Here is a 20,355-nt window from a genome sequence, read left to right as displayed (position 1 = left end):
TAACACTAAACTCTACTTGTCATTCTTCAGTCCTTAAGTGAAGCACTGGCTCGCAAATGAATAAATCATGCAGCAATTTCAAATGATTTTCCAAATGCACTAAGGATGTTAAAACTATATCAGACTGGGAATGTGTAATGCCTCTTTCATGGCAAGGCAATCGCATAATAGCATACTGAGGTAAATACTTTACTCGCAGAGTATGTATGGCACCGCTTGCCGAGCCATGGCAGATCGTAGCCCTGCCTCAGTAATCAAGGCATGAAGTCTGAAGGGCGAACAGCAGCGTGGATGGGATGCTGTGCTGTGTACCAGAGCAGTGTGCTGTTTAAAGCCTGTCACTGCACGGGTCAGCCTGAGTGCTCCGTCTATTTAGGGAGCCCTATTCCCTCCACTTTTGTATCTTTTCTTCTCTTTTGGGGAACAAGTTGTCACCTTGCCACGGCCAATAACTCTGGCTTCTCAGCTCACGTTACGCTGGTTGTCCTCAAACATTCTCTTTCCGTTGTGTGTCAGGGGGAGGATCCAGAAGGAGGGGCCGTGAAATTCAGGTTCACAGTCCGCTCCGAGGGCCAGGCCGCCAGCACCCCCATCTCCGCAAGGAAAAGACTGGAAGAGGCATCGTGGCACAAAAGATCCCCCTCTCCACTCCGAGGCAAGTCTCAGCTTAGGGACAGCAGTGTGACATTAAGCCTTAGTCATACTTTACTCTCTGTCTGTATCTACCATGAGCATGGCCTGAGGTTTTACACGCTCGTGTCATCGGGATTGTCACAGAGCCACCAAATAACTGTGGAGAGCAGAGCTCTGCTTTAACTTGTTTCTGCCAGACGGCCTGAAAGTTAAAGATGTCTCCTGTCTGCCTGTGTCAGCCACTTGACCAGGGTTTCTGGGCACTTCAACATAAACCCTGCGCTGCTCCTATCTGCTGTGTGTTTTGGACACGCCAGAAGCCCCATGCTCACTATGGATTATTCTGCCATTTTACTGGATGAGTGCATGACAAATAGAGAATGCTGCTGCTGTAGATTTATTGTTTAATGCACACACATGACAAATGGAGAGAAACACTTGTGGTCTAAGCGAGAGAGAGCTGCCCCTCTGGGTGTGATCCTCTGCATGAAGCTCCAACTGCGCCTGTTCCTCAGTGCAGCCATCCATCCATCCATCCATCCATCCATCCATCCATCCATCCATCCATCCATCCACCTAACCATCCATCAATCAATCCATCCATCCACCTAGCCATCCATCCACCTAGCCATCAATCAATCAATCAATAAATCCATCCATCCATCCATCCATCCACCAATCCACCCAGCCATCCATCCACCCATCCATTCATACATCCATCCATCATTATTTGTAACCACTTGTCCTATTCAGGGTCGCAGGGGGTCCAAAGCCTATTCTGGAGGCTGCAGGCAAAGCAGGGAAACACATTCGCTCACACACCATTCGCTCACACACCATTCGCTCACACACCATTCGCTCACACATGCACACAGGCAATTTGGTAACTCCAATTAACCTCAGCGTGTTGCTGGACTGTGGGGGGACATTGAGGTACACGGGGGAAACCCCACGATCGGGGGCGTAGGTTTCATATTAACACTGGGGGGGTCAGGTATATCAGGGTCAAAGGTGTGACGCCACGTCTCCTTATAAGGCGATTCTGTAGCCGCTCCCACACAGCCGTACCGTGTGTCGTGCTGTATGCAGTATTTTTTTTCCCCGGAAACTATTGCTGTTAAAGTTACAATATATAAAGTAAAATTTCCATTTTGCTGTTATTAATCTTCACTAATTCACTAATTTGGTACTCTTTCTTAAATGTGTTAAGACCGCATTATGTACGCTGAATTTGTGGGAATTATTAAAATTATGCACAATTTGCAAGATTCCACCACGAATGTCAGGCCGTTCGTTATGGAAAACTGGCCTCACCTCAGGGTCCACTATGATGCTCCTGTCATTCACCTGCATCATGTCTCTCTCTCACACACACACATGCCAACTTTCTGGAAAGAAACACATCACACATAAAATAGCAACTAGGACAGACCCACAGAAGTAAATATTGGGGATTTTCTAAATTTCGAAAAGCGATGATGAGAACTTTCTGCCAGCCCTGTTTATGAACTAAATGATTCTGAGTTACTGGTAAGTGAATGACTTACTTTATGGTGTTTCCCATAAATGACTCGTCTGGCCACCTTCTTTGACGGGCTTCTTGCTCATTCTTACGCCGTAACAGCAAACGCAGTGGGATGAGAATTGTCTCTGACACAAACGCAGTTTGCTGGGCTGTTTACTAACCAAGCTAGCTGCAGTTTTCACAATCAAATAGGATAATCTTTATGAAACTTAATCGACATCAGATAAATTCACATAAATTTCACATGGCCTATTATTGATTAAACTGTTGGTTATGATACAAGGTCTTCAATGACTTAAGTTTCCACACAATTGTCCGTTTACCCGCCGGACTGGAAGTGAGCGTCTGCCTGCCGAAGCCGGAGTTGAGAATAAACCTTTTTAACGGGGGCTTGGGCTTCTCCAAATTAAACCTGGAAGGAATAAAGGCTTTATGTAATGAGATATATTAATCGTATGTGTTTTTGTAAACTTGACATTCTATATGATGATATTGAGGGGGTGATCCCCCCCCCGCATTTTACACCTATGCCCACAATGGCAACAAGCAAACTCCACACACACGACGCCTTGGTGGAAACTGGAACCCAGGTCTCTGAGATGTGAGGTAACAGTGCTAACCACTGTGCCATTGTACCACCCCCTAAGAAATGATCCAAGTGGGACGCTGGACAGCACCTCACCTCACCAGAAAGCTGCTAGATGACTTCTGAGTAGATTAACGAGGAGGGATTTTCCCCCCCTTTTTACATCTCATAATACTTGATTAATGACTTGGCAAACACATCACTTTCCGCTGCTATAGGAGTGCTGAACTGAAGGGGGTCATTTGTTAGACCTATAAACTTCACAGTCAGACAAGGAGCAGATGGGCGACTGGCGTTTAGAGATTTTGACTTTATTGCTCTTTTAGCGGGAATGGAGCACACACTACTATCACTCCCTTTTAATTTCGGTAGGAAGTGTTTGTAAACAGCTTCTTAATAAGTGCACCTAAGGTGTCTCTGTGTTTGGATATTGCAGTTAATTTGAGTCGTTTCTGGGTTTGTTGGCAATGGGAAGATTTCATGCATACTGATTAAAGGCCACATGCTCAAATAACAGGAGTCATAAAATAACTCAAAGTTGTAGCTTTTACTTGATGTCAATAAAGCTCAAAATTCTTGATCAGAATCAAACGAGTAATGATATATGTATATATGTATCAGTTATAGCAGTTATTATTCGGAATATTAAAAGTACACTGTATCCAGTGGCAGTGAAAGTGCATGTGGAGCCTGAGGCAGGCTTCACTGCCACCCCCACCCCTCCCCTCCCCCCCCCCCACTAAGTGTAGTGAAAGGCAATTAACATTTTAAGGGTGAAAACCACTAGAAATAAGTATAAACTGTCAGAATTATGACAATCACTCAAACCAAAACCGTGACTTATTTGTAGGCTGTACTGTCTTTGAATGTCTGACGTGGTTATAACTCTGGTGTTTATTGGGGTTATGAAGAGAATATGGGATAAAGTATGTACAGTGTCTCCTTGGGCAGAAGAGTTAAAAGGGGATTATGGGGTTTTTTTTCTATTCTGTATTTTTCCAAATATTAGAAGCACATTTTTCTCCCAGCAGAGATACATCAAAAGGTAGAGTACTGTGTCACAAACCTGCCCAGTGTGTCGTCTTGCAGAGGTCAGGATATTGAATATCGTAGCGTGTCACAGGATCTTCTGCATTTCCTGCCGATTAACTCGAAGTCCTTGGATAGGTTGTAAAACTTTTTCCAGAACTTTGCGTAAATGACTGCCAGTAGAATGTGCCGGACACTAACTCTTTATGATGGAGGTCAGAAGGATGCAATTTACTAAGTGGCCTTATTGCAAATTTACCTATTTTACTCTGACTCACTGATGCTTGCTGATGGGAGAAAGTTCATTCTTCATCTTGATTAAAATATACAACTAAGTAGGGGAAATAGTACCCCCCCCCGCCTCACCCCCAGGGGGGTTAACATTTCCCACACTGAACTGTGCTTAGCCAGGCTGGGAAAAAAAGACCAGCCAGAAGAGTGAAGAGGTCAGAAGGCTTCATTCATGAATATCCTGCAGTTTCAAAATAAATATCATGGTGTAGAACCAATAAAATTGCTATTGCTATCTAATCAAGGAGTATAAAACCAGAATGGGGGGACTCTGCCAGCCCTCTCAAGTCCCCATTTTGGGAGTTAAATACGTCGGGGAAGTACTACGTGTTTCTGGGCACTTCAAGGTAAAGATGTCAGTCTATTTCACAGGTCAGCAGCATGGCGTTCCATGTCATTAGCGACGCCTCCCATGGGATATGGAAACAGATATTTTTCACAATACACGGCTAATTGATAGTAATCTACCAGTCTGTGAAGCATATTTACTTCTATGGTTAGCGTCTTGCCCCGGGATGAAAGGCTGATAAATCTGTTACAAAAAAGAAGATTGAGTTTAAGCAGAGATCTTGGAGGTTAAGCAAGATTGATTTGAGATGTAACGGCGTAATGATTAAATTGGCTTCACTTGCAGCTGTGGCAGTTCCTTAGTTTGCTATTATTCTTCGATGACCACACACACACACATAGGCACATACACACACAGGTTTGTAATTACATCTTTGTGAGGACCGTCCATTCATTTCTATGAGCAAAATCCTAATCACTTCTGCCTTTTTTAGGTTTTTGATTTCAGTCACAGATTTTTATAAAAAAAAATCAAAATTTGAAAGAATGGTTCCCAAAATGCCAAAATAGCATGTTTTTATCACATTGTGGGGACATTTAGTCCCCGCAGTGCCATATTTACTTGCTCACATGTACACCAACGTGTGTGCACATTACCTGACTTCATTTTGCTGTACCCATATATTACACTCTTCCCTGCTTCTGACCTGGGAGGTGGGAAGTTGCGTAGCGGTCTCTCTGGGATTTCTCTCGACATAATGTACTGGAATTTTATGAAAACCGTGGCCGTTACCATTTCTTAAAGTTTTCATAAAATGCACTACAAAATATGAGCATATTAGCAAACAATAGCGAAGTATTAAGTTAGAATATGCAAATATGCTACATATTTTCCAGCTGTAGAAGATGTATTCCTCTTTTTGTATTCATGAGGTCAGCTTGGCTGGGAGAGGAGGACTATAATAGTTATAAATGGCAGGCATTTCAGCAGGAGAGATTGCTTGCGTGGCATAGAGGAGTGTGAATTATAGTATAACCTATAGCGCGTGAGAGGGTATGACTTTCTCTTTAACAGGGACCTGTAGGTAGTTCTGAAGCTCCTGTGATGCAGTGCAGCGCACACTGCGCTGCCGACAGTGGTCAAAATGAAACTGTGTCCTCCTCCTGCATTTCCATAATGCAGTTTCTTTCCCAGGAGAGGCAGAAAGTGCTGAAGTCTATGGGGCACATCGGGGCAGTTACCATGCCAAATTGTTTTGTTTTGTATAACTGGTAAAGTGGCGGAGCTACTGAGCAGTGGAGGGAAATAATATTCTCTCAAGGCTCCAATTCTTGTGCCACTGACTGGGAATGTGCACATGTGCCTAAGCGAGACCCCCTAAGTTGCAGGTTTCTGGGCCCTGTGAAAGACAGCAGGGAATGTGGAGATCATTTGAGTACCATTCCCCCCACAGCTACTGAGATGTGGACCATGGACCATTCCCTCCACAGCTACTGAGATGTGGACCATTGACCATTCTCTCCACAGCTACTGAGATGTGGACCATTGACCATTCCCTCCACAGCTACTGAGATGTGGACCATTGACCATTCCCTCCACAGCTACTGAGATGTGGACCATGGACCATTCCCCCCACAGCTACTGAGATGTGGACCATGGACCATTCCCCCCACAGCTACTGAGATGTGGACCATGGACCATTCCCTCCACAGCTACTGAGATGTGGACCATGGACCATTCCCTCCACAGCTACTGAGATGTGGACCATGGACCGTTCTCTCCACAGCTACTCAGATGTGGACCATGGACCATTCCCCCCAAAGTTACTGAGATGTGGACCATTGACCATTCCCCCCACAGCTACTCAGATGTGGACCATGGACCATTCCCCCCACAGCTACTCAGATGTGGACCATGGACCATTCCCCCCACAGCTACTCAGATGTGGACCATGGACCATTCCCCCCACAGCTACTCAGATGTGGACCATGGACCATTCCCCCCACAGCTACTCAGATGTGGACCATGGACCATTCCCCCCACAGCTACTCAGATGTGGACCATGGACCATTCCCCCCACAGCTACTCAGATGTGGACCATGGACCATTCCCCCCACAGCTACTCAGATGTGGACCATTGACCATTCCCCCCACAGCTACTGAGATGTGGGCCATGGCTCTGTTGGAGATTTTGAAGCTTCAGTCTAGCTCCTAGTCTCGGTGTAACAGTAGTAGCTGCCTATGGGTTCAGTTATTGAGAGGGAAAAAAAATCAGTAAAATGTGGTGCTTGAAACTGTTGCAGAATGGATACCTGCAGGCCTCTGCTTTACATAATCGTGTTCTGCCCATGATATAGTGCCCACCACCCCCTCCCTCCCGCCACCCCCCTGCCAGCAGAGTGTATGATGGAGTGCAGCCACTGGCTCCTGGCTCCCACCTCCAGGCCATTTGACTGTTAGCGTTTACAGCGGCCCTTGAAGGGGGGCAGGCGAAGCTGATTTCTTAATGCCGCGCCAAGCTGGCTTCTTATCTCCGGAGCAGTGCTGTTGGTTCCAAGCTGCCCAGTCCATAAGCGTAACCTTACACACAATACTGCGTTGTTCCATTTGCAGCGCCTACGTTTTTGCCCATTTCCTGTTTGCCTGACAGACTACAGTTACAAGAATCTTTTCCAAAGATGCTAACATGTGTTTGTAAGATTCAGCACATCTGCTGGCCCTGTGTACCTCATATGTCACCTTTCTGCCTTCGAGGTTGTTACAGTGAGGGGGGCAGCATGCGTCTCCATTCAGCGAGTGGTGTGATTACTGTATGTGTTGCAGTCCCCATCCTCTGATCCACCAGGTCTGTAAGAAACGGTCTGCAGTTTATCAGAAAATGCCGCTGGTTCTTAATCTCCAGAACTGCCTTACCCAGGAATAAGCCATCGGTTAACGAGGTCTAATGAGCAGAGATAATAGGAAATGTTTTTTCAGCTAAGTATCTATGGGATGGGTGAGAACCGTTAAATGCCATAAAATCATGTAATGGGTTATAGTGTAGTCATGTACCTCATAATGACGTATGAAGAACCACATGCGCCTCCTGATGACGTATGCAGAACCACATGCGCCTCATGATGACGTATGCAGAACCACATGCGCCTCATGATGACGTATGCAGAACCACATGCGCCTCCTGATGACGTATGCAGAACCACATGCGCCTCCTGATGACGTATGCAGAACCACATGCACCTCATGATGACGTATGCAGAACCACATGCGCCTCATGATGACGTATGAAGAACCACATGCGCCTCCTGATGACGTATGCAGAACCACATGCACCTCATGATGACGTATGCAGAACCACATGCGCCTCATGATGACGTATGCAGAACCACATGCGCCTCATGATGACGTATGAAGAACCACATGCGCCTCATGATGACGTATGAAGAACCACATGCGCCTCATGATGACGTATGAAGAACCACATGTGCCTCATGATGACGTATGAAGAACCACATGCGCCTCATGATGACGTATGAAGAACCACATGCGCCTCATGATGACGTATGAAGAACCACATGCGCCTCATGATGACGTATGAAGAACCACATGCGCCTCATGATGACGTATGAAGAACCACATGCGCCTCATGATGACGTATGAAGAATAACATGCGCCTCATGATGACGTATGAAGAACCACATGAACCTCATAATTGACGTATGAAGAATAACATGCGCCTCATAATGACTTTAAACAACTATGTTACTTGTTTACGTATTGGCTTTTGTTATTTTAGATTGAGCTCATTCTTCTCATAAAGAAGATTACTGTAAAACGCATTGTGTATAAGTAGTGCTGGGCGATTTTATGATGATAATGTTTCTTCATATTAAATGATACAGATAATTATCACTATTTAGTTCAAGTCACAATTTCTTTGCTTCAAGGCTCTGTTTTTGCTTAAAATTCCTAAACATGCAGAATGTGAAAAAAGGTGGCAAATTGAATGGACTGCAAGCTAAAATCTAATTTTAATAAATACATCATATGAAAATAATCTTTTGCTGTTTGCTTAACACTAGAAAACGCTGACAGTACATTTTGTTGCTGGGTATTTTTCCTCTGACTGCCTACCTGTTTTTTGTCCAGGGAACGGGTTTGACTAGGGCTGGGCGATATGCCCTAAAAATGATATCACAGTCTTATACAATATTCTGTAATATTCTAATGCAGTATTCTAAAATTCTTGTGTAGAAAACAGTTTCTCAGAGTTTTTCTGATTATGTCGAACTGTTCTGCGAACAGTTATGTGACAAGTATAACAACAGGCTCATACCTTGATGGAATTTGTGTAAAAATGGAATGTATCACCCAGTCCTACGTGTAAGTATGTGTAAGTACAATGTGTCCTCGGTCTGTAAGCGATGCATAACTGTAACACATCTGTTTTTGTTTTCCCTCTTCGGTGTCCTCCTGGTTTCCTGCCTTTCCAGGTGGGGTGGGGTATCAGGCACTGCCCAGCCCCCCTCCCATATCCCCACAAGGCCCAGGGGTAGGTGCTTTGGTCAGCGTGCTCCGTCACTGTGCTACTGTACAGTACAGACGGCATATTCACATCTCCTCTCTTGATGCTGTGAAAAAAGGGTTTCACTTGGCTTTTAAATCAGTTCTTTCAGAGCATCTTCAGACTGCACATAAAAAGCCCTTAATAACTTCCCTCAGCATTCAGGCGGAGATGCTGTATTTTGTACCTTAAATTACCTTTTGGAGTGTGGCTGCTGGCGTGACATTTGGCAATTAAACCTCCACCTGGTAATTATCCATGTGCAAATGGTGTTTTGCATGCGTACCTGCACATGCAGCACAGTGAAGATTAGCCCTTGTTTTAACCAGGCGATCACTGGAGCCTTGACAAAAATGTATATAATTTGAAATCACCCCTATATGTTAGAGAAAACACTGGGACTATGATTCTAATATGAGGCTTTTGTTCATTAGTGCCTTGCGGCATTATATAAAGGATAATTGTTTCATTGTGTGTTTTAAATGTGCACGTTATCTGTTACAGCTGTCCATATCCCAGCTTGCAGCTACTCCTCGCTACCCCACAATCAGCCACACTGTCGCATCTCCATGGCGACAGCAGCTCCCGGCTCAGCTGCACGCCTCTCCGATGGCATCGACCTGCCAGCTGCCGCATGCCGTAAGAATCCACAGGAACTCATGCCTTCAAGCGCACAGACATGCATGTGGACAAACACTGCAGAGATGCATGCAGGGAAATTATGATACAGAACTTGCTCATCATCAGAACTGCTCATCTCTTCTGCCTTTTTTGATTTGGGTTTATATATTGTCAAAAAAGCCGGGTTTAGTTGCCTGGTTTTCTTTTCTGTCATGTTCCCAGAAACCCTAGGTTACTGCCTAATGATTGACGTCCTGGTATGTCCTGTGCTTCTTTAGACATACATTTCTACCTGGTTTCCCTCTTTAGTTCAACATCTGCTACTTCATGTAGATGTGTAAATGTCTGTATGAGACAGTGTTGAAGTCTTATCTATATCTTAATGACTTTACCGGCTGTTTCTGGGAACAGGCAGCTGGGTCTTTGTTCTACACGGACGTAATTCCATGTTTTGTTTGGTTAAAATGCTTAAAGTACAACTATCTATAAACGAAAATAAATACTACAATCCCTTTCTTGTAAAATCAGCAACAAAGGGACAGTAAGTAACAAACATATAGGCAATACAGGCTTTGTGTGTAGTCTGACATCACAGTCCTAGGCCTGAGCGACATTGCATGTAGGTCATGGACAAGTGAGGCGAGCAGCCTCTCGCTCGCCCATCACGCTGTGCTCTCCCTCCCAGTATCCGGACCAGCTCGACCAAACATCAGGACGGCTGCGAGGCAGGATGCCTATTAATGGCTGACATCTACATTCTATCCACTCACCATCGCACTCATGAACACTTAACCAGTTACCTAACTTATCACCTTCTCTATATAATGGTTATTACAGTACATATCCCTGCACATAATTTATTATCCAGTATATTCACTACCCAGAAAATATCTGTCCTGTATATTTTTTAATACTCTAGTATGTGTAAATTAGGTCCTAGTAACTTGTTGTCTGTAAGTTCTCTGCCAGAGAATATAACTACTGGAGTCAAATTCCTTGTATGCATGAGCCAATAAACTGTTTCTGATATAGTAAGTAATAGTATCACCTGCATTTTTATATAGTGCCTTTCACAGCAGAGTCGGCCAAAACACTTTATATGTGTGTGTTGCGATACATTACAGCATCATTAAGACAGAATCGTTATCACATGATTGCTAAGCTGCGCCTCTTTGGCCTGCAGGAGCTGCCCTGTGCTAGCAGTATCGCGCACCTGGAGGTGAGTTTTAGCCCCCCGTCCGTGGACCCGGCCGTGACCGATGAGGAGCCCCTGCGGGAGGTCACCTTCACGCCAGTGCACGCGCCCGTCATCACCCTGGGTACCCAGACGCCTGGGTGAGTGATGTATGCCAATCAGTGGGCATAGAAATGTCCCATCGTGCTTCAGCCCTCATACTGTGTTAAAGTAAACAGCATTGGCATTATATAAAACACGTTCTTGTTTTTCCTGTCTGTGCAAGTAACAAGGACAGTTTCCCTAATGATCCGTTTCTCACAGGGCTTCAGTTCGTGATGGCCAAAGTGAAACCTTATGAACCATTTGCTGTATTTTCTGATCCCACTAGGTGGTGCTCTTGGTTTGCTTTTGGGCACGCTAATACCGCGAATGGTTGATGCGGCTGCATGTGGCCATCACTAGCTTTAGTATTCTTCCTCTGTCAGAGAGGCACCCTGGCCTGCGAGGGTCGTCACTGCCGTTTTTTTGCATCCTTTGTTAATTATGAATGTATTGATGATTTTCAGAACGCTGCCCGTGACATGAATATTGTCAATAAGGCTAACTTAGTTTTGTGAAAGTAATTGTACATTGGTTGACTGATATTTTATGACCTTATTCCGTTATATGTATAGATATTTTGTTGTAATTCTTAACTAGACAGGAGTGTCTGTGATTCTCTCATGAAATGGCTTGGTTTGAAAATTGTGAAATTGTAGTAGATGTTTGCAGGAAAATGACCTACTTTTGAAAATTATACTCCATGGATCACACTGGTAATTATACTGTTTATCAGATTAAACCCAGGACTGTGGAAATTGAAGCTGTAGTTTTAATATAACACGAATGCATATGAATTGTGTTGCCGTTTGCGAGTAGAATACCTGCAGATTTAGCCAGTATTAATGCAGTAGTCCTTATATTAATATTTCCTTAGGGTTTTTAAGTTTTTTGTGAGTCAATCTGGTCTTTTCTCATGTATTTCTTATGATTTCAAATGACAGCAATCACCAATCGTGGACGGTTTTTACTATTACTTAGGGATAATACTGAGTTTTTTACTTCTATGTATTGACCTTGATGTATAATAAGCTTTGTAATGGGTCGGTGATGAGTTTTTGCTGGTTCACTTAGAGGATAAGTTATTGCCCTTACAAAGCAGAGCAGAAGTTTCTGTTAGTGAAAACAACATTGGAGCACAAGGCAGTGTCAAGAACTCTTGTTATGTAGTAGCTGAAGGGCAGAAGGTTGTAAGCTCCCAGTCTGATGAGGACTTATCTCAAGCAGTGGCCTGTACTACGAAGTGGAGTTATTGGCTTATCGGGGTAACTTGTCCGATTTAAGATACCACAGTTTAAATGGACTTCATATTCGTTCACTTACATTTTGCCCAGACTACCTTAAATCCGACAAGTTACCCTAATAAGCCAGTAACCCCACTTCATAGTACAGGCCCCCGGAAAGCTCACAGTGCATGTAAACAGCCCTGCTCATTAGAAACAACCGACCCTTGTAATGGAGAAGGTTACCAGGTGAAGCAGTGTGTTCTCTGTAACATGTGGAGGTCAACAAAGCAGACATGTTGGAATCTAACTCTGATTTATCAGATAATGGCCCAAGATAAAAAAAAAGGTCCAACACACATTGTCCCAAAGAAAAGAACTAATATCACAACATTATAGTACCACATGGCCACAACACCTGTTGGCTTGTTGTAATGTTCGGGTCAGTTCCTTTCATCCCAACTGCACTGCTCTTCCACCTTTGTCTGACTTTGACTTTTCTGCTGTTAATCACGTCAGCTCTCGCTGCATGACGAGTGTAAATCGTCTGGCTTTCTGCAAAGCAGCACTCATCCACGCCTATTGCAGAATTTGCACTGATATTCGGTATATTAGTATCTGTCCATTTGAGGTGTATTAGTCACTGTCCATTTGGAAGGAGCATATTAAATTTGAAGTCTTTAATGTATTTATCTATGTTTTTAATTGAAGAATTAATTACGTTACCCCAGTGGTCTTCAACGTGTTGCCAGGCTACCATACTAGCTCACAAAGAGTCAGTGAGTAGCTCGCATAATACTAACACCGGTCCACTCTTTCCATCACTATCCATTCCCCCAGTCAGCAACTGTGGCCATCGCTGCCCAGCCCCCCATGGTCAAACATTTCTACCATTGCTACCTTCCCTCTCGGTTGATTTAACCTTTTATGAAACACGTAGCTCCCTAGACATTTTTTCTGTTACTCAGCCTATCAGTATGGAAATCAAGGTGCACCTATGGTCAAGTTCAAAATGTTTCTTGCGTAACTGCATCCCCACATTTGCCCATATGTGGAATGTAACCTCACTCCTAATTTGTTAGGAAGGAGTAATCCATCACTGGATGGAGATCTCACTCCATATTTGGAAGATAACTGCCTTCCATATTTTGAAGGTGACATCAAACCTTATATAGATAGAATGGGTCCGTATTTGGAAGGCGAAGACAATCCTTTGTTTGAAGCCGACCTCTTGCCTTTGTGGTAGGTGACCTCACAATCTCTGGTACATTTCCCAGCTCCTCCTCATCGATGCCTCGGAGCTCCATAGCGCATCTTTACTCGGCTGGCTTCCCAGACATCCTGGACTACAGGGGGCAGGTGGCCGATGTCCTGGATCCGGGTGACCCCATCAACTTCAACCCGCAGAAAGAGGAAGCTGACCCCCTACAGTGTAACAAACTTGTCCTGCAGTTTCTGGCTTTCTCCAGGTGACTTTCTCCTGTCCGCAATCTTGTGTCGCATCTACTTACCCATCAGCATTTGCCAGTTGAGGATGCAGTTGTCTAGTCCATGGTGCATACTGCTTGATTTCCTTCCCATTAGAGTCTTCCACCAGAACACGGTGGGCTGTGGGTTCAGATGCCTGGAACGTCTCTCTGGTGCACCCTTAACAAAGAGTCTAGTTGGCCATTCTATAAACCACCCTGCTGCATATAATTGATGTGAAATTTGGATAAATGTATCTGGAATACAACACACGGTAGTGATGCCAAAAAAATACACAGAATCAGTACATATACCTCTGCTGTCATACTTGCCTCAACAATGTCTGACAAGTGAAGAACTAACATCATCATTAACCAGGTCGCAGTAGAATTTTTGCAGACATAAGGTCCAATGTTCCTGCTCTAATTGTTAAGCAGCGCTCCCAAAGTCTTGTTTCTGAAAGTTAGATGGGGGAGGGTGAATCCTTAGCTACCTTAAACAATTAACATGCATGTTGCGGTTCTCGTTACCTGATAAACAAGACAAAAGCCCACGTGAGGCTGATACTCAGTGTTCGTGTGCTTTAGTTATGGTGTAATTCCTGCTTCTCTCCCAGGCTGTGTAATTATCATTCCTGTCTGTTTACTGACTGAATATTAAGGGAAATCTTTAATTGAAGGCTATCACCGCTTAGTCTGAAAGCTGCCCCTAGATTATTTGGCTGGTGGGATGATTACGTGAGTTTTATTTGAGTAACAGACAGTCGTCATTGTTTTTAAACAATTTTGCCAGTTTATTCAGTGCTGAATGATTGATTGCTAATCTTCTAACTGTAGACGGAAAACTAATTATTTTTGGTTTAACTCAATATTTTTTTTTAATTAGTCAGGACTATAGTGGCCAGCTGCCTGCCTTGGGACTGGATGTGATTTGGGAATAATTTATCTTCCCTTTAATTTTGTGTAGTCCTTCCCATATAATTATCCGACACCAACACTGTGAAAGTAAATAGAATGTCTAATAATGGACAGTTGATGAGCACTGCCTGCAGTGTTGGTTTATTGTTCTGTGTTGAGCAATGCTTCAGACACATAGGCTCTCATCCTATGATCCGACAGTCCTGCTAAACACCTACGTGTCTAATTGTAAAGTGCAATGAAACGATATCTTGAGACCTTTATCTTGCAGGTGCTTTAATTCTAAATGTACATTTAGGACTGGCAATTGCAGTAATGCAATGGATCCAGTTTATAGCAGTTACCATGATCTCATCAAATCGTCTAAGATCTGGAATTATTTAAGAAGTGGAAACTCGGCAAAATGAAAATTGTGATGGAAACAGAAAAGATGTAGAAACTTAAGAAAATTCCTTTTTTGTTTGCGGTTCTGTCATACGGATTGCGGTTCCTTTGTCATGCGGGTGAATGTAGCGTCCTCTCCATCTTAGAACCGTCACGTTCTATTCAGCTAGATGCACAGGCTGGGTTCTTGCTTTCTGCTTCCCTTTTGAATAAATTGTTTTTTTATTGATGGTTTCTGAATCAGCTGCTGCATGTTGATTGGATACTGGCAGCTCAGTGCAGTTGTTAATGTGGTTGTTAGAGATATGACTGTACATGCCTTACTGGAAATTACATAAGGAATCTGTGATTCCTGGGGAATGCAGGTATACGAGCCTGGTGGAGTGACTGTGGTATAACTACACAGTCTTTGTGGTACAGTTTGCTGCCTGAGATGTATCATTTTTACTTATTTTGGAAACTTGCAGTTTAAATTTATAGTTTTTCCATCTTAAAACCAGTTAAAACAATCTCTGGGCTAGTTTTTATCAACTGATAAATGCAATATTACAGATTTATATCGTAAATTTTTTTTTTGTGCCCTCGTGAAATATTTCATGCTTTTCACGAAATGCAGCCATTCAGGCCTGTTTAAATGTAGTTTGTTTCCAAAGCCTGTAGTTCCCTCTGTTCTCGCCCTCTTTTAGAGTACGACAGGACAGCATGGATGCGGACTGGCCAAAGTCTGTGTACTTCAGCTTCCAGGTCTACCGCTTTCCTCCTGTCAAAACGCAGAGGCTGCTGCTCCTTAGCACTGAGAAGGCCCAGCTGGACACTGCCGACAGACTTCCCTGTGTCCTGGCGGTAGCCAGGAACGACAGCAGCATTGCATCTGGTAATACCAGCTCAGCTTACCTTACTATTCAGTTGCGATTTTTTCCTATGATTTGAATTGCTCATTTCTTGCTGGAGAATGAAGCTGTTAAACGTTTCAAAATGATTAATCTTGGATATATATGTGCTCTTCACCCCACGCCATCGTGTTTGAAATGGTTTCGTACAGAAATTGCTTCACAGAGAAAGATCCAAGATACAGCAGATCTTCATTTAGAAACCGCTTCATGCATAAGTTATATGGGTTTATAAAGGAAACGTCCATGCAGGCATCACATGGGTTCGTAGGGTAAGCTCTCATGCGGCTATCAAACTTTTTAGTTCTGCCCCTAACAGTCGATGCTGATTGGTTAATAACGCCTAACCCATTCCCTTTCCTGGACTTTCTGTTTACCTTTTGGATCTGGAACCCCCTGTAGGTTGGCCCCTAATTAGGGAAACCTGGGTGTGATTCAGCCTACCTCCACACCGCTAGTTTTCCATGGACTTTTCGAGCCCCACCTGAAAGCAGAATGCTCCCTGCCACCTCACGCCTGTCATCTCACAGCACCCCTACCACTCTGTTTCAGAGCAGGCGGTGTGGTCATGTCTTTGGCTAGAAGCTTCTGTAGACAAGGTGGACATGGGCCCTTAATTAGGTGTGTTAGTGCAACTGGAACAAAATGTTGAGTCCTGTGTGTTCCCAGAGCTAGAACTGACAAACACTGCCCTGTATATGTGTCACTGACAGCAGTGGGATATATTTTCAAATGCGACTTCCTCCAAGCCAGGCACGCGGTAGGAGCACGGACATTTCCCATCAGGCCTCAGCAATACATTTTCCCCCATTTTTGTTTTAGTGTAACTTATTTTCTGGGTCATTATTGTCCCAGAACGTTGATACTGCTCAGGCATTAACAGCTGCCTCCTTTCCAGGTGATAAATTGAACTAAGATTCTCATTGTATATGTGCCTTTTGTAGTAAGGTAGCACTGCCAACGTGTACATATACTTTGGTGAGAAAATTGTAATGAAGCAGCACAATGCAGCGCAAGTACTTCGTTATCTGTATGGAGTTAGTTTGTTGGTTTCCCCAGTAGACCAGGGATTGAGGACAGCAGATGGGGTGGCCTTGAAGCAATGTGGTTTTTATTGTGCTGGTGTTCCTGTAAAATTCCGAAGGTTACGGCAGGATGTAGTCCAAAAAGGAAAAGGTGATACTTGTGGAGGCAGATCTTCTGGGAAGACTAGAAGGTCATTCGCATTATGGCGGGGGAGATCCGCAGACTCAGCTGAGAGAGAGGGAGAGCGGCAGACCAGCAAGGGCGCCGGGAGCCTTCTGAGAGGAAGGGACAGACATCGTTAGGTCATCAGCCCTCACCGGACCACTTCCCTGAACGTGGAATGGGGTTTTTATCGATGAGGGATGAGCCACACGTGCTAGTTCCCATGACAGAGTAAGCTTCTCCTCTTTGCATATGCGAACTCGGAAACAGAACAGACCAGCGTGACGGTTCTAAACACCTTACAGTATATTTCTCATCTGTTAATTGTCTCAGGGGTGAAGGTCAGCTGTAAAAGCAAATTACCTGCATTCATAACATATCTCATTATAGATAATTGCTCACAGATATAGACTAAGAAAAAGGCATTCCTGCAAACAGCTGTCAAACAGTTGACCGCCAAAATATGATTAGCATTTCCACTGATAGGTTGTGTAGAGGTCATTGGCCTGAGGAATCTGTCCGTGTTGAGGAGTCGTACGGCTGATATGTGCAGGACACTGGTGCGAGGAGCAGATGTCTGTGCTGGACCGTGAAATAGCTTCCACCTTTCACCGGTGATGTGGGGGATCGACACCTTCGGCGAAGTGCTCAGTGGTTGGTTTCCCTCTCACAAGCAGGCCCCCCGGGGCTGGAACTGACGTTCCTGGCAGACCCTGCGTTCCTGAAGCCGGGAGAGCGGCCCTGGTTCCTTCAGTACCTCGCCCTCCACACACTGCAGATCGACGTGTGGGACGCTGATTCGCTGCTGCTCGTCGGCTCAGCAGCCGTGGAGCTCAAGGTTCGCTGGCCTGTCACACCAATTCGTTTCATTTTTTTCCATCGATTACATAGTTGAGTACATGTGATGCAGGGATGATACCTATAGTTCTGGGTCAGATCACTCAGGTATGTTTTTTAACATTTAGCAATTCGGAATCGGAATCTGAAAACTTTATTGATCCAGGTGGTAATTACTTATATTACAACTGCTCAGAAGACAGAAAAAGGTGCAAATGATGTGTTTCTCTCTCTCTGTCTCTCTCTCTTTCCTTTGAATAAATTTGTTTCAATTAAAAGTCAGATTTTTCTAATTTTTTCAGTCTAAGATGAAGGTACTTGAACAAACAGTGACGTGTGACTTGGCTGAGCATTCCTCCCCGGCTTTCTGCAGCACTTGCTCCGGCAGGGACGACCTGCGGTCCAGGTGATGCAGGAGCTGGAAGTGATCACCACGGAGTACCTCCAGGAGGCGCTGATGGTCAGCGGGCGAAGGGCCGTGGCGCCCATCAATGTCTTCACGGTGGTCAGGGGGAAGCTGCTTCTGCGCATGGCCAGTGTTGGTGAGTGTAGGAGCATTCCACAAGAGAAGCCAGGCGTGTTCAAGCATGCAGAGTCATCAGGCTTACCACAAAACCCATCGATTTATGGTGGATTAAAAACTACAAAAATCTGAAGGAACATCTGGTCAACAATTCTTTTTCAGTTAGGAGAACATGATGGGTGGAAAACCAATTTGGAGTAAGTTTTCTGTTACAAAGAGTATGCTTTACATTACAGATCTTGTTATTTGTTTTCTTTCAAGATTAATGACTTGCCCGTTTTCTTGTTTTAACTAAGAAATACAGTCAGGTAGTTTAAGTGGGGAAATTGTTTGTGCTGAGATATTCGTTTGTAAAATAGTGCCTCTCTGTTGTGCTGAGACGGTTTTCTCCATAAAAATCAAGATTGTGTGGCTATTGCCAAGTGATCTCCCTTTATAGTCCAAAACCTTCCAGCGGTTTGTCATTGATACAGGGTTTCTACTGGGTAATTTTTTAAAATGTGGCTTTCAGAATTGTTAATTCATGCATATTCCATAATTGGTTATCCAGTACAAGATTGTGGTAAAGTGTGTTATTATTCAGAGTTAAATGACTAAAATCCATTATAGTAGTGGTGAAATACCATCTTATGTAGAGACCTTGCTCTCTGTAGTTCTCTGTGTAGCTGGTTAATCATGTTCATTGCCATAATGACTCAGAGGGCATGGCATAGGGATGTCACATGACTGAGAGAAAATGGGCAGTGAAAGGGGTATGAGGGGGGTGTCCTCATGCCCTGTGAGGTGGGTGTGTCTTCCTGGCCAGTGAGGGGGGTGTGGGGGAGTCTCTTCCTGGCCAGTGAGGGGGTGCGTTCCTGTGACACCTCCGTTGGTACCAGTGGACATTTTCTGTAAAAGTAAACTTTGAAATTTTGAAAGGATTTAAAAAAAGACAGGCTGTCCGTCCCATTAACCTGAAAGGTACGTAGGTGAGTAAGAATATGGTCTCTAATAACAGAGTTTCTCCAGCATCCAATTGTGCAAAGCTTGCAAATGCAAAGGCCCCTGTGGCTATCTGTGATTTTCAGTGCTCGCTAAAGTGCGAGACATACTTCATATGAATACTGCTTGAGTCTGCCGTATTTGCAAAAGGCTTCATTGCAATACTTCATTGAACAGATGACTTGCTCGTCGAACTACAGCATAGTTTCACAGGCTTGATCGAGGTTGTCTTCCTTCAATAGTACCTGATTCATCACAGCGTTTGTGCTACAGCAGTGCAACAACATTCATATCTCTATCACTTTACAACTGCAATTCATAATCTTAAGAGTCTAAAAGGCCGTTGAATGCAGCACCCATGCCATTCTCATAACAGATATAACTCAAACATGGCCGAGTGTAGAGCCCTAAGACAGTAGACAAAGCATCTTGTGAATGTGGTTCTGGATGTTATTTAATACATACATCTGCACATCATAATATAGCATAATATAGTCAGATACCTATGAAAATTCAATTTCCCAGTTCGTAAGATATGGATTTCTTTTTTACGTAATGTTGGTGTATTTTTTGTAATTTCTCTTGAAGAGGATTTCACAATCTGAAATAAATCTGAATTTGCCTAATAGTGGGCAAATCTAAATGTGCTGTAAAATCAATGAAGTGTTCAGATTAATTGAATTTCTTACAATTTCTTAATTACAAACATGTAGGCATCCAAATAAAAAAGAAAGGTATTCACAGTTGTCTTTTTCAAATTAAGGTTAGTATGTTGGTAGAAACTGTGATGGGCTGGCCCCCCATCCTGGGTTGTTCCCTGCCTCGTGCCTGTAGCTTCCGGAATAGGCTCTGGACCCTGGAAGTTGGTAGAAAATATGCTACATTTGGAGATTAATGCGTGTAAATAAAAAGCATTGTTTTGGTTTGAATATTTTGTATTTTCAATATAAGTTCTGCTAATCTTTTAAGGTCATTGTAACCCGGTTTCTAACATCAGTGACTATTTTAATGACTCAACTGTGGTAAACTTTAGTTCCTTTTAGTAAATAAATTCTCCTGCTCTTTTTTTTTCTTGGGATAATTTTTCCAGGAAGTCAATCTATGTGTTATTAGCCAGATCAAAATGTAGAAATG

At 43.7% G+C, this 20,355-nt stretch overlaps 1 protein-coding gene across 3 annotated transcripts in view; it reads left to right on the top strand.

The window, feature by feature from the left end:
• Positions 1-20,355, top strand: part of nphp4 (nephronophthisis 4) — a 113,757-nt gene that overhangs the window by 67,265 nt on the left and 26,137 nt on the right. For 2 of the 3 annotated variants that reach the window (XM_049017281.1, XM_049017279.1), the window contains 8 exons: positions 517-655; positions 8,844-8,902; positions 9,419-9,553; positions 10,719-10,870; positions 13,312-13,503; positions 15,489-15,676; positions 17,558-17,718; positions 18,091-18,259. In XM_049017281.1, coding sequence (XP_048873238.1) covers positions 517-655; positions 8,844-8,902; positions 9,419-9,553; positions 10,719-10,870; positions 13,312-13,503; positions 15,489-15,676; positions 17,558-17,718; positions 18,091-18,259 — 1,195 coding nt within the window. Of the gene's footprint in view, positions 1-516; positions 656-8,843; positions 8,903-9,418; positions 9,554-10,718; positions 10,871-13,311; positions 13,504-15,488; positions 15,677-17,554; positions 17,719-18,090; positions 18,260-20,355 lie in introns of all 3 variants that reach the window. The other variant, XM_049017280.1, reaches the window with a different exon arrangement.

This window comes from Brienomyrus brachyistius, chromosome 6 (genome assembly GCF_023856365.1).
Source record: "Brienomyrus brachyistius isolate T26 chromosome 6, BBRACH_0.4, whole genome shotgun sequence".
Lineage (NCBI taxonomy): Eukaryota > Metazoa > Chordata > Actinopteri > Osteoglossiformes > Mormyridae > Brienomyrus > Brienomyrus brachyistius.
The sequence above is the reverse complement of the archived record's forward strand: the minus strand, read 5'-3'. Positions and strand labels throughout refer to the sequence as shown.